This window comes from Schistocerca americana, chromosome X, assembly GCF_021461395.2.
Source record: "Schistocerca americana isolate TAMUIC-IGC-003095 chromosome X, iqSchAmer2.1, whole genome shotgun sequence".
NCBI classification, from domain to species: domain Eukaryota; kingdom Metazoa; phylum Arthropoda; class Insecta; order Orthoptera; family Acrididae; genus Schistocerca; species Schistocerca americana.
Window position 1 is genome coordinate 429,758,153 of NC_060130.1, and position 15,876 is coordinate 429,774,028.

General features: G+C 42.9%; 1 protein-coding gene across 1 annotated transcript in view; it reads right to left on the reverse strand.

Moving 5' to 3' along the window:
• LOC124554700 (patched domain-containing protein 3-like) overlaps positions 1-15,876 on the reverse strand; it is a 633,296-nt gene that overhangs the window by 345,009 nt on the left and 272,411 nt on the right. The window contains exon 2 of the mRNA XM_047128324.1: positions 10,962-11,208. Within this exon, the coding sequence (XP_046984280.1) occupies positions 10,962-11,208 (247 nt within the window). The remainder of the gene's footprint in view (positions 1-10,961; positions 11,209-15,876) is intronic.

Sequence of the window (15,876 nt, forward strand, 5' to 3'; positions counted from 1 at the left end):
AGGAATCATCCCTGCATTTGTCTTAAGCGATTTGAGAAATCCAGAAAAAATCTAAACCAGGACGGTCGAACTGGGATTTGAAACGCCGTTCTCCATAATGTTTCCAGTATCTTACGTCAGCACCATCCCAAAGACAAGGCTATCCACAACAGTACAACGTATATTGAGACAAAGATTAACAGCAGTGGAGCTATGTTGGGCCCGCAAATGATCTCAGTTTAATGTTCCGGCTGCTATCTGGTATAGTTAGAACACGGAACACGTTACTGTGCCCTAAACATACTGGACCAGAACGGTCTCTATGAACATGGAGTCATGATGTGGGTAGGTGTTACAATCAGTGCTGTAACTCCGTTGGATATTGTTGAGGCAAGAATGGTTTTACGCCCATATAATGGAAGAATACGTTTGAATTGTCCATGGAGAAAGGGATCGTGATTTCATTTTCACTGCAGATAGAGCTTCTTTCCGCAGAAACGTCCACCTTACTAAAATATTGGTCTGTGGGGATAGCGTGCGTATTAGACGGCTTGCATATCCCTCAGACTTTCATCCCAAAAAGTACCTCATGCTATCGGGAGGTACGAGCCGCACAGACGTATAAGTCCTTTCCTTTTCTCCATATGCATAAACGACCTGTCGGACACGATAGACAGCATTCTGAGACTGCTTACTGATGACATTCGAGTGTTTGGGAAAGTGTGGCTTTGAGTGACTGTAAAGCTGTTCAGAATTACGTGGAGAAAATTTCTATTTGATGCGATGGATGACAGCTTGCTTTACACTAAGGTGACAAAAGTTAGCGATATGCACATATGCATAAGGCGGTAGTGTCGCGTACACAAGGTATAAAATGGCAGTGTATTTTCGGAGCTGTCATTTGTAGTCGGGTGATTCATATGAAAAGGTTTCCGACGTGATTATGGCAGTACGACGGGATTTAACAGACTTTGAACGCAGAGTGGCAGGTGGAACTAGACGCATGGGATATTCCATTTCGGATATTCAATATTCCGAGATCCATAGTGTCAAGAGTGTACCGAGAATACCAAATTTCGGGCATTACCTCTCACGACGGACAACGCAGTAGCTGACGGCCTTGACTTAACGACCAAGAGCAGCATCATTTGCGTAAAGCTGTCATTGCTAACAGACAAGCAACACTGCGTGAAATAACCGCAAAAATCAATGTGGAACCTACGACGAACGTATCCGTTAGGAAAATGCTGCGAAATTTGTTGTTAATGTGCTATTGCAGCAGATGACAGACGTGAATGCTTTTGCTAACAGTACGACATCGCCTACAGCGCCTCTCCAGGGCTCGTGATCATACCGGTTTGACCCTAGACAACTCGAAAACCGTGGCCTGGTTAGGTGAGTCCCGATTTCAGTTGGTAAGAGCTGATGGCAGGATTCGAATGTGGTGCACACTCCACGAAGCCATGGACCTATGTTGTCAACAAGGCAGTGTGCCAGCTGGTTGTGGCTCCGTAATGATGTGGGCTGTGTTTACATGGAATGGACTGCGTCCTCTGATCCAACTGAACCGATCATTGACTGGAAATGGTTACGTTCGACTACTTGGAGACAATCTTCAGCCACGTTCCCAAACAACGGCTGAATTTTTGTGGGTGACGATGCATCATGTCACTGGACCAGAATTGTTCGCGATTGGTTTGAAGAACATTCTGGACAATTCGAGCGAATGATCTGGCCACCCATCGAACATTGATGGGACATAATCGAGAGGTTAGTGCGTGCACAAAATCCTGCACCGGCAACAGTTCCGCAGTTATGGACGGCTACAGTGGCAGCATGGCCCAGTATTTCTGCAGGGACTTCCAACGACTTGTGGAGTCCGTACTATATCGAGCTGCTGCACCACGCGGGGGAGGTCCAGAAGGACGTCAGGAGTTATCCCATGAATTTCCTCACCTCAATGTAAATGTAGAAAAATGTAAGTTAATGCTGATGGGTAGGAGCAACATTTCTGTGATGCTCGGAAACAGTGACGACGGTATATTGCTTGACTTAGTCACGTCGGTGAAACGTATAGGTTTAACGACCCGAAATGACGTGAAATAGAACTAGCTCATAAGATCAACAGCCGAATACGATTTATTAGAGGAGTTCTGGAAAAGCATAGCGAGCCTATAAAGAAGACGATAGTGCGACCCCTTGATGAGTATCGCTCGAGTAATTGGGATCCCCACCAGATCACATTAAAGGAATACACTGCAAAAACGTAGAGGCGTGCTGCTAGATTCGGTAGAGTACGAGAGTGGCAATAGTCAGCGAGTTTAGAGTGGATCCTTGAAAGGAAGAAGACGGTCTTTCCGTTAAGCGAATAAGATGACGTTTAAAGAGTAACCATTTCCGACAATTTTCAAAACGATTCTACTATCTCCAGCGTTCATATTGCTTTAGTTCAAAGTAAGGGAAATTAGGGTTTACGAGAGATAATTGTTCGAGTAAAACAGATGTAATACCCAGCGTTCCTCAAGGAAGTGTTACAGGCCCTCTATTGTTCCTGATCTATATTAACGACATAGGAGACAATCTGAGTAGCCGTCTTAGATTGTTTGCAGATGATGCGGTCACTTACCGTCTTGTAAAGTCATCACATGAACAAAATGACTTGCAAAATGATTTAGATAAGATATCTGTATGGTGCGAAAAGTGGCAATTGACCCTGAATAAGGAAAAGTGTGGAGTTATTCACATGAGTACTAAAAGAAATCATCTAAATTTCGATTACGCGATAAGTCACACAAATCTGAAGACCGTAAATTCAACTAAATACTTAGGGATTATAATTACAAATAACCTAAATTGGACCGATCACATACATAATATTGTGGGTAGAGCAAACCAAAGACTGCAATTCATTGTCAGAACACTTAGAAGGTGCAACAGGTCTACTAAAGAGACTGCTTACACCACGCTTGTCCGCCCTATTCTGGAGTATTGCTGTGCGGTGTGGGATCCGCATCAGGTGGGACTGACGGATGACATCGAAAAAGTACAAAGAAGGGCAGCTCGATTTGTATTATTGCGAAATAGGGGAGATAGTGTCACAAACATGATACGTGAATTGGAGTGGCAATCATTAAAACAAAGGCGTTTTTCGTTGCGACAGGATCTTCTCATGAAATTTCAATCACCAGTTTTCTCCTCCGATTGCGAAAACATTCTGTTGGCACCCACCTACATAGGGAGAAATGATCATCACGATAAAATAAGAGAAATCAGGGCTCGCACAGAAAAATTTAAGTGCTCGTTTTTCCCGCGTGCCGTTCGAGAGTGGAACGGTAGAGAGACAGCTTGAAGGTGGTTCATTGAACCCTCTGCCAAGTACTTTATTGTGAACAGCAGAGTAATCACGTAGATGTAGATGTTCCTTTTGTGAGTGGAGCAGGAAAGGCAATGATGAGGTTTTTACTTATACATACTCTGTCCAGTCACATTAATGCAACCACCAGTCAAAAGCCTGAACCGTTGCGACACGTGCAGGAAGAGAGTCAAAGAGGTTTTGGGAGATACGGACTCTATTACCGTGGCCAGCTGCGTTTGGATTCTCGGTTGAGGATCCACGGCGCAAACAACCCGATCGAGATGCTACCACAGATTCGCGATTGGGTTTAAATCCGGGAAGCTTGTTGACCAGGGGAGTACGGTAAACTCATTCTGGTGCTCTTCGAACCACGCACGTACACAGAGAGCTGTGACACGTTGCACGTTCCCTTGTCCTACTGGTAGATGCCGTTGTGCTAAGGAAAAACAAACTGCATGTAGGGGTGGACATGGTTGTAACGCAGCAAGTTATTACGAGATAACATTGTTGCAGTAAGGCACGCAGCCGTCTCTACATCTGCATATACATGGTTACTCTGCAATTCACACTTAAGTGCCCGTAATTGTAATTCAAAGGTATTTAGTCGAATTGATCTGTGCGATTTATCGTATACCCAAAATTTATTGGATTTCTTTTAGTACTCATGTGGATGACCTCACACTTTTCTTTGTTTAGAGCCAATTGCAACTTTTCGCACCATACAGAAATTCTCTCTAGATCATTTTGTAATTGGAATTGATCGTCTGATGATTTTACTAGACGGTAAATTACAGCATCATCTACAAACAATCTAAGGGGGCTGCTCAGATTATCACCTAGATCATTTATATAAATCAGGTACAGCAAAGGGTCTACGACACTACCTCGCCAGATATCATTTCTGTTCTACTCGATGATTTACCGTCTATCACTACGAACTGTGACCTCTCTGAGAGGAAATCACGAATCCAGTCACACAACTGAGACGATACTCCATATGCACGCAATTTGATTAATAGTCGCTTGTGAGGAACGGTATGAAAAGCCTTCCGGAAATCTAGGAATATGGAATCGATCTGAGATCCCTTGTCGACAGCACTCATTACTTCATGGAAATACAGAATTAACTGTGATGCACAAGAACGATATTTTCTGAATCCGTGTTGGTTATGTATCAATAAGTCATTTTCTTCAAGGTAATTCATAATGTTCGAGTACATTATATGCTCCAAAATCCTACTGCAAATTAAGGTCAGTGATACGGGTCTGTAATTCAGTGGGGTACTCCTATTTCCAGCACAGCAGACGCTGCCTGCCGTGAGAATTGGAGAGCGTAACATTCAGTCGATATGAAGATTCATACCCTCTACGAATCTAAATAATCCATATTAGTTATTATCAGATTTTATTCAAATTTGGTACACTTCCTTTTGTTAATAATGGAATGATGCTGTCAGAATTTCAGATTTTTATTTATTATAGTTCAGGAGATAAAGAGAATTACCTAAAAGTCCTAAAACCTACGCTTGTTTTTTAAAACCAAGTTAGGAACAATAACAGATTTACTTTCATCATCATTTAAAGCCATTACAAAGTTGTCAGTGCACAAAAATCAATTATTTAGAATTTTCTTTTTAAAACTTCAGTCACATTGCATTACATAATACAAAAATCGGTCAAAATTATTATTTTATTATGTTGTTTTGTGTGAGTGCGTGAGAATGATTGAGAGAGTGTGTGTGGGACAGACGTTAAAATTTAATATTTCATTTTGCGTAAAACCTTGTACAAACGAACCGTGAGAAAGTGATGTTGCTGCCACGATTCAGGTGACGTATGTCTGTGTGAGCGTGCTTTTGCATAAAAGCAGCCAGAATGGCAGTTAGAGGCGGAATAATTTTATTTATCAGCTTTTAGCTACATCAATTTTTCGCTGCATCGTACCATTCTCTGGACTGAAGACCACAACAACAACAACATCAATTTGAAGAATATTTCGCACTTTGCTTATTTTGATTAAACATAATACAAGAAATTGAAGTTTTGCTGACATTAATTATTATTAAATTAGTGATTGGATAAGGCAAGACTTGCCGCGAGAATGATCAGGAAGGAATGTTCTGATTAGTGGTTTAGAACAACAGCCAATCAGAATTAAGCTGTTCCCACGCGAATAGAGGAGTGTGCAGAGAGGAGAGTACCTCGAGAAGGTCGCTTGCTAGCCGGCCTACGGACAACATGATGTTAGATCGCTCCTCACAAATACTCTGTAAGATGAGGAAATAGTGAACTAATTTCGGTTCGAACATATCGTGACTGAAGCGACTGGAGTTACGAACGATTTAATGAAAGTTTGGTGTTTCTAAGTTAAATAGTTTGAGAGATATGAGCGTGTGAACTTTCTGGTCGTAGTAACAACCCCGCGTGGCGTGTTTCGTGCTCTGTACAGAATATTTTGGCGAGCACTTCTTTACGAAGAAGACTACTGAAACGACCGAATGTTTAACTCACGAGTAGTTGTGGGTCTGTGACTGGTAGAACGTGAAAATTAGTCGGGTCGGACTTGCTAAAATTCTGGCTGCCTTACGAGTGAATATTTGTTATACAGACAGTGGACTTTCAGTGACAACGTTTCACCATATTAAATACGGACTTGATAACCATTTCATGTGTTTCAATATAAATAAAAAACAGAGCTAATCTAATTTTTAACGCTTTTCTGCAAGTAGACTGAATATCCCTAACGCCCGACTTTTTAATCATGAACTTCCAAGAACTGACTTTCAACTAGTTCAAATGTGTGTGAAATCTTATGGGACTTAACTGTTAAGGTCATCAGTCCCTAAGCTTACACAGTACTTAACCTAAATTATCCTAAGGACAAACACACACACCCTTGCCCGAGGGAAGATTCGAACCCCCGCCGGGACCAGCCGCACAGTCCATGACTGCAGCGCCTTACACCGCTCGGCTAATCCCGCGCGGCAACTTTCAACTAGAGTTACGTGGCCTTTGCGTGGTAGTTATTAGGTAGTGGTTTCATCAACGCTGCTTTACACTGCCAAGCACGTATCTGCTACCACAGAGTGAAGGAACATCGGCAAGAACGCTCTCGAGGTAGGTGGACTGAACGATAGCGCTAACAACACCGACGACCGACCCCGCCCCACCACATGGTGGAGGAGGAGGAGATTAGTGTTTAACGTCCCGTCGACAACGAGGTCATTAGAGACGGAGCGCAAGCTCGGGTGAGGGAAGGATGGGGAAGGAAATCGGCCGTGCCCTTTCAAAGGAACCATCCCGGCATTTGCCTGAAGCGATTTAGGGAAATCACGGAAAACCTAAATCAGGATGGCCGGAGACGGGATTGAACCGTCGTCCTCCCGAATGCGAGTCCAGTGTGCTAACCACTGCGCCACCTCGCTCGGTCACCACATGGTCCCCAAGACAATGCATACTTGTGTTGACCCACTGTGCCTTCCAGAATGGCGAGATCAACCAGGGAATGCACGAAATCATTCCTCAGACCATAACGCTCCTGCCTCCGGCCTGAACCCTGTCGAGAGTAGTTGGAGTGCGATTGCCTTTCAGACATTTCACGCTGTACGCAGCTGCGGCCATCTGGAGGACGGAACATAAAAAGCGATTAATCTAAAAAGACCACCTGTCGCCACTCAGTGAACGTCCAGCTGTGATATTGTCGTGCAAATTCCATCCTTCGTCTCAGATGAACAGCAGTCAGCACGGGTGCGTGAACCACGCGCCTGCTACAGAGGCCCATACGCAGCAACATTCGCTGAACGATCGTTAAGGAGACACTGTTGGTAGCCCCTTGGTTCATCTGGGCGATCAACTGCTCAGCAGTTGCACGTCTATTCGCCCGTACACATCTCCGCGGCCGTCGTTCACTCTTGTTACATATGACGCGTTTTGCCATGCGCGATATATTTTAACCACGGCGGAGCACGAACACGTTACAGACTTAGCCGTTTGGTAAATGCTTCCACCTCTGGTCCGAAAGCCAATGATCATGCCGTTGTGGAAGTCAGATAAATCGCCTCGATTCCGTAGTACTACGACTACACTGTTTTGCGCGTATCCCGACACGCTTTATACACCTACCACTACTAGGTCTGCAACCTGCCTTCTGTGAGTCCTTACTGCTCGACGACATCGGTCATGTGCGGTATGACTTGACCGCGTAGTACTTTCCGGCATGTGACTCGCGGATGTAGATGCAAGTTGCGCAGAGATTACAAAATGTCCGACCCTTCTGGAACTGCAAATCACATTGAAGGAGAACTGAAGCAACATAGGTACAGAACTGTTGAACAACTACGTGGAGAGTTTGCATGCAGTTGCAGATTTTGCTTTACCACCAGCAGTGTCTTTATTGATCTGTTAGTACCTTTATAGGTACTGGAACTCCTTTTCGTCAGGTCTTCTGTGTTTGGTTGCCATCTGTCACATGAGAGAATCGTCATATCGAATATATAAAGAGTTTAAAAAAGTGTTCCAGTGTCCCGTATTGTTACAGGAGATTATACTGGCCAAGAATGTAAAAAGAAGTCATAAAAATAACACTTATTGAGGTGCAAGCCAGTCTGTAGTATGATAGCCGTTACAGGTTGAACATTAATAAAGCAGGCCGGCCGATGTGGCCGAGTGATTCTAGGCGCTCCAGTCCGGAACCGCGCGAACGCTACGGTCGCAGGTTCGAATCCTCCCTCGGGCATGGATGTGTGTGATGTCCTTAGCCTAATTAGGTTTAGCTCGTGGTCGCGCGGTAGCGTTCTCGCTTCCCGCGCCCGGGTTCCCGGGTTCGATTCCCGGCGGGGTCAGGGATTTTCTCTGCCTCGTGATGACTGGGTGTTGTGAGACGTCCTTAGGTTAGTTAGGTTTAAGTAGTTCTAAGTTCTTGGGGACTGATGACCATAGATGTTAAGTCCCATAGTGCTCAGAGCCATTTTGAACCTAATTAGGTTTAAGTAGTTCTAAGTTCTAGGGGACTGATGACCTCAGATGTTAAGTCTCATAGTGCTCAGAGCCATTTGAACCATTTGAATTTGAACATTAATAAAGCGAAAAATGCAGGGCGGTTTCCTGAATGGAAATGGAGGGAAAAAGGTCCTCTAAACATGTGTCCGGAAATGCATCGTTGCCACGGTAAATGTCGCCGGCGAATGAGAGTTCCTCTGACCACAGATGACAATTATGCAAATTGATGATGCCATTTCTGGTAAAGATTGCTTCCTCTGTAAAGAGGACTAGTGACAGAAATCCCACAACTGTGATGGTCTGGTACAAAAACCATCGACAAAATCCTTCACGTAGAGGGAAATTCGCTGCTGATAACCCTTGTCCTCGTTGCAGGTGATAGGAGTGGTTGCGGTTGTCAAGCAGGATACACGTAACCGTACTTTGGCTTACACAATGTAAGCGAGCCATTTGCCTGGAGCTTGTACTAGGGTTCGTCTCAATATCCTGTAGAACCCAGTCCTCCAACTCTGGTGTATGCATAGTTCGCCGCCTCCCTGCACGTTCGTCTGTCTGAAAGGACTCATGATCACACAAACGCCCAGAAAGGGTTTGAAATGTTGTGTGATGTGGATGGTGTCTGTGAGAGTATTTGTTTTGTTATAGCCGTGCAGCCTCACAACTGTTTCCATATTTGGCCGTAAAAACACCATTTCGGCTTGTTCCATACATGAATACTGAACCATTCTGCTGCTTACAGTACACTGCGTCAATACACAGTCTGCAACATACAAGGTACTCACGGCACGTGGTAAGAGCAACTTTCATTTGTCAGCGCCATCTACTGTGTCAACGGTGCATTTATGGATACATGTTAATAGGACCTTTTTTCTTTCATTTCCAGTCAGGAACCTGTCCCTGCAGATTGTCGGTTTCATTAATATTCACCCTGTATGTTTTCCTATAAGAGGTGTTTAAGTTTTAGCACCCATTCTCATACATCTTTCAACCATTATTCGGAACGAACCACGAATTCGTGCAATCACACTTATGGGACAATCAGTACCATAGCGTGTGCACATTCTTGATGAGTGTGACGTAAATCAAAGTTTTGAGAGGGAACTGGGCTCATAAATATAAATCATTAGGGACAAATTAATGAGGAGAAAATACTATTGGACCTTCTGGATTAATTAGTCGTTCATTAAACTTTTGGATTAGAAACTGTCATGAGATGCGTAGAGAATGAGGTTTTCCTCCATCATCGAAACAACATCTGCGACGTTCTCCAAGAGTGTGCAGTGTGAGTAATTTGTTGCGCAGAAATTATTCTTAAACAGTAACTGTTAATGTGCACGGTTATTCGTAGGGCGCTACAAGTCTTTCATCCACTCTCCATCCACACACTTACTGAAAAACTAACATGGTGCCTCATTTCAATTAGCGATACAGTATTTGCATCTCCTACACGTGGTTACTGTGATAATTTATTATTCCACGCTGTGTGAAACTCGCCTCATCCGCAAACAAAATGCAAGCTGTGAACTATGGATATTCAGCGCTTAGTACCGTACGCACAGAACGGTTTCTGCAAGAAATTGCAGTGATAGCTATGACTGGCATCATCGTCACAGTCGACGGAATAGGCACAGAGACAAAGAAAACAAAGAAGAAGTGAGCAACAAAGCTCAACAGGAAGGCAGGATACACCATTGCATACCGTAAATCCTCGACAGAAGTAAAACAATCCGTATCTCAAACGTTATTTTCTCCGGAAATACGTTTAGAGAACTCTTTTCTTGTTTTAAGCAATACTCTCACCTATAAGAATACAAAAAGAGGGAAATATATTGAATAGCATGGAAGGCAAAGCAAAGCTCCTCACACTGGCCCTGATGGACCAACTGACCGTTGAGTCATCCTCCGCCAGTGGTTTCACTGGACGCGGTACGGAGGGGTGTGGAGTCAGTACACCGCTCTCCGGCCGTTGCCGGCTTCTTTGCATAACGTACTGGTCCTAATTATAAAAATCCGATCTATATAAAGAATAAAAACAAAAAAATGTGTTCTAAGCAGGGGCAAAAAATCGCGGGCACAATGCACAAACTAATATCTCGGTTCTATGGCCACAAACAGAGAATGAATGACTCCACATGGACTTAACGCATCTTCAGTGCACTCGACTCAAAACCGAAACATGTATACCCTGTTAAGTGAATGTCAAAAAATCCAACCAGAAAATGCACAAAAACGAAACGCCTTCAGAACAGCTTCCCGAGACGAGAAACGGACAAATGGTGCCAAATGGTCAGATGAGAGCCGTGCTAGACGCGGCGAACTGATGAAAAAATCCAACTTACACAAAAAGGAGAACAATAACTATGATGGTTGTACAGAGATAGGCGACTAACAAAATAGAAGAGAAAATGAAGATTAGGGTTTCAGGTTTCGTCGACGATGAGGACGTCAGAGACGGAACACAAGCTCGGATTAGAAAAGAATGCCCTTCTCAAAAGACCCATCCGTCATTCTCCTCACCTGATTTAGGGAAGCGATAGGAAACCCAAGTCTGGATGACCGGACTCCCGCTCCCTAGTGCACCTCGCTCACAATGTTCACAGTTAGAAAAAAAAAAAGGCAAATTACTCACCCACTGGAGGACATCTGGCCGGAGCACGTTGTCCGATTCAACTATGATGATCTCGTAGCGGAGTTGGTCTTTGAAGTGCTCGTCTACCCAGCGCGAGCGTTTGTACAGGTCCATGGATGGGTTAAGAAACAACCTCACGTTGTCGACTTCTTCGTTCCAGAAAAACAGACCAGTCGCCGAGAGCACCGTGAACAACAGGGTTCCCACGAAGAAGTGCACTGGCCGTTTGGCAACTGTTACTGCCAGCCTGAAAAAGAAAGGAAGTAATTGTTCAGGAGATTTTATGTCTGAAAATCCGTATGAAGAAAAACTATCACAGCTAATTTTTGTTATATACTAACAGAAATGGAATGTGACACATCATGAAGCACCAACCCGATATTTCTCAAAGTTTTTGGAGATGTTCATCACAGTACGGGTAGTAAACGGTTAAGCTTTGCTTCCATTCGAAACTTGTGTCCATCATCAATATCAGTATGAAGTGTACCCCAGACTGGTAGAATAAACTTTTGTATTCGTTGTGGCAAGGAAGCAAACAGTCTCAAAATGTCATCTCGAGGCATATCTGGCCATGCTGCAACGTACGAGTATGCTGTGTCAGTTCATGAAGGTTGCTGGTTGGAGGCCGGTATCAAAGTACACATCTTCCCATCACATCCCATACATGGTCCATGGGTGACAGATAAGGGGACTGGACAGATCCTCCTGCGTAGCTGAGTACTCGGCGTAGACGACTGCAGTGCGTGGGACCCGGGTTCGATTCCGGGTATTTTATTTATAGCTGTGCCCGAGATTTCACATGTGTGGAATTTATTTTTGACGTACAAAGCTTTTTTGTAACAACGTTTGAAGTAGTATGACTGGGGAGGTAAATGTGCAAAACAACTGACTCTAAGGTCGCGCTTGCAACACGCAGCGTTTGATATTGTACTTTGTTTACGGTCATGTCATAACATAAGCTCACAGCGAATTATATAAGTTTAAAGCGAAATGGTGAACTGTTGGGCGTTTGGATTGCGATTATCAAAAGTCGCTCGCCTGGGCCTCTTCTCGTCAAAATTTCCGCTTCTATGACGTTACGTTAGAGAGAAGTAACTAAGCCTCTGTGACTGAAGAGCTCTGAAGAGCGAGATAATGGCGCTCTCAATTAGAATTACGTAGCGCTTCGATTTCATAAGGAGTTTCCAAAGAGCGATTTATGGCGTGATGTTATTGAGCTGCCGTAAGTCCCACCTCACGATCCTCATTGGCTACTTGAGACCACATAGTCCTCAGTACTTTAGTCAGTCTGCTGTATTCAGAAAGACTCCACCATTTTCTAGACATTTTTATTTGTAAACAAACCAAAATTAAAATGTAATGAGTAGACACCGAAATCACAAAGCGAACTCAATAAATTCGCTTTTCGTAAGAAACAATTTTAATAAAACGTATCGCCAGCCGCGGTGGCCGTGCGGTTCCGGGCGCTACAGTCCGGACCCGCGGGACTGCTACGGTCGCAGGTTCGAATCCTGCCTCGGGAATGGATGTGTGTGATGTCCTTAGGTTAGTTAGGTTTAAGTAGTTCTAAGTTCTAGGGGACTGATGACCTAAGATGTTAAGTCCCATAGTGCTCAGAGCCATTTGAACCATCTGAATAAAACGTATCGAATGAAGCAAAGCAACGTTGTCAAGCTTAATACACAATGTGAAGTCAGTTAATTCGCATATCCTAACCAAGTGAATTCACCGTTAGCTCGTATTCGTAAAGATAAGATTCCGGCGCTTAATTCTGTCAAAGCTGTAAACTTCCGAAAACACATCTGTCACAGAGTTAAAAAAAAAAAAAACTATAAGTTGCCATCTAGTGTATTACGTCGTGATACTACGTGAGCAGGCGATTTTAAATAAAACTTTAATTACGATATGTTTTTTTCGTGATTCGATTTTGATTAAATGAAGCCTGTACGTGTCACCAAGTTGCCTGTTCAAACATCATGACCATTGGTATAACAGTTTTGGAGATTAGCGTGTTGAAACAGACGAACAACTTAGAATGCTATTTACACATTCACCCATCAAATATTACAAGCCTTAAATATTAAAACATCGTCAGTTGGTATTTTTGTGATATTTCCAAGGTGTTTGATTGTGTAGATCATGTTACACTCTTAGAAAAAGTCAAGTTTTATCGAACTGATAGCTTTACACACAACTGATTTGAATCATACTTAACAAACAGAACACAAAAAGTTGCGCTGAATAATCACTTATAGTGACTGCGGATAAATCACAAAGGGGGTTCAATTTTGGGTGCACTCCTATTCCTTACACAGGGTGGTTATAATTAAATTTTTCCAACTTGAGAGGGCTCCTATGGAGAACGAGTGATCTTAGGACAATGAATCTTTGTGGAAATATTTGTAACGACGCACAGAAGAGAAATAACGAGTCCCGTTGAATGAAATACATTTTAGTTTCCACGTGAGACTGTAACATGTGTTAACTGCGTACAACGGTTACGTTCCAGGTTACAGACGTTGCTCACTGTGATGACCATATGCATCCACGACAGCCTGGAAGTTTGCTCGGATACTATTTCATAACTATTCGCAGCACATTTCGTACAGTGGACGGACCATAGAATGTTCAGCTGTTGTGACGCAGCTGGTACACTCCTTGAAATGGCACACTGCGCCCAACATTTGTCAGCTATGGGAACTAACTTCAACAGTTTGTGGTGCAACCGGCCGCGGCCTCTCCTACGAGCAATTCCCAAACTGCCGGTTAACTTGAACTTCCGAATCACGTTCTTCAACCGGGTGCAGAAAGGCCACCTCTCCGTATTCCTTTAACGCGTCGATATTCGCGAAGAGCAACAGCACTATTGCTGTTGTTTTGATAAAACAGCATTACGAGTATAGCTCTTCTCACCCTGTGCAGACCCACGTTGACTGTATGCAACTGTAATGCTCACAGATGATTGTGTTTCAACTCTACGTCGCCATACTCATAGCAGGTCATGAAATTAACAGTATTAACAACGCAAATCCTGCAGCGTACATTCTGAACATAATTCCCAAGTTGAGTACCTGTACGGCAAATAGTTTTCGGTCTACAGTGACTCAAGTGGCGAAAGTTTAATTATAACCACCCTGCGTATGTGGTTTACTTGCTTCTTAACATTCAACAAGCAGAAGTGACACATTTCGCAAACGAGAGAGAAATCAACGGAAGAGATTTTTAATGATATTTTTCAAAGAATTATTAAGTGGTTCTCTGAAAATGGACTGTCCTTAAATTTTGAGAAACATCCTATACTCAGTTCTGAACAACATATTAAGTCATAACAACAATTGATATAGCACATGAAGAGGGGTCTGTAAATAGAGCAGAATGCTCCTAATCTTTTGGGCATGCATATTGATGGAAACCCAAACTGAAATAAGCATATTACTGAGCTCTTCAAACGATCAAGTTCAGCAACTCTCGCTCTTCGTATAATTGCTAACCACTGAAACAAATGCATCAACCGCCTGAGATATTTTGCACATTTCCACTCAATAACGTCTTATGGAATCACTTTCTGGTGTAATTCATTACTTATAAAGAAAGTAGTGATAGCGCAAAAGTGAGTAGTAAAAATAATATGTGGTGTTCGCCCTTGGTCATCATGCAAGCAACTATCAAAGGCACTGGGAATTTTAACTGCACCATCACAATACACATATTCGCTGATGAAATTTCTCATCAATAATCCATCACAATTAGAGAAGAATAGTGATATTCATACCTACAACACTAGAGGGGAAAAATTACCTTTATTAGACTTTGTGCCTGAAGCTCTTTTCTTTTTCGCATTTGCTTCTTAATATATAGTGTGGAAACGTGGTTCTGCCTTGAAAAAGCGCAATTCTTCTTATTTTAATACCCAAACATGATTTGGAGAAATTTCTCCATTTTTAGTGGGTTCATTTATTTTCTGTTAAATAACACTTAAAGAATGTTTGCATCATAATACACAACAGTTTTTAAGATTACAGGATTACATTAATGAAACAAACATAACAGACAAGCTAAACCACAAAATTAAAACAAAAATGAAACTTAGGGCAAGTCTGTAAGATGATCTGTGCGCAAAGCATACATCAACTACCACCGTCACACCTTAGCACAGGTCTGGCAGAGAACCTGAGAAAATTCTGGTCGTATGTAAAATCGCTAAGCGGTCTAAGGCTTCCATTCAGTCCCTTGTTGACCAGTCTGATGTGGCAGTTGAAGACAGCAAAACGAAAGGCGTGGTTTTAAATTTCACGTTCATGAAATGGTTCACACAGGAGAATTGTGCAAACTTACCGTCATTTGACCATCGGACAGGCTCCCGTATGGGCGAGATAGTAATAAGCATCCCTGGCGTAGAAAACAACTGAAAGATTTGAAAGCAAATAAATCACCAGGTTTGGATGGAATCCCAATTCAGTTTTACAAAGAGTACTCTACGGCCTTGGCCCCTTACCTAGCTTGCATTTATCGTGAATCTCTCGCCCAGCACAAAGTCCCAAGCGAATGGAAACAAGCGCAAGTGACTCCATTATATAAGAAGGGTAAAAGAACGGATCCGAAAAATTACAGACCAATATCAATAACATTGGTTTGCTGCAGAATTCGTTAATATCGTAAACTTTCTTGAAACTGAGAAGCTTATTTCCACGAATCAGCATGCTATTAGAAAGCATTGCTCGTGCGAAACTCAGCTTGCTCTTTTCTCACATGATACACTGCGAACTATGGTGAAGAGTAACAGACAGATTAGATATTTCTAGATTTTCGGAAAGCATTTGACACTGTGCTCCGTTGTGGGCTGTTAACGAAGGTACGAGCATATAGAATAACTTCACAGAGACGTGAGTGGCTCGAAGACTTCTTAAGTAATAGA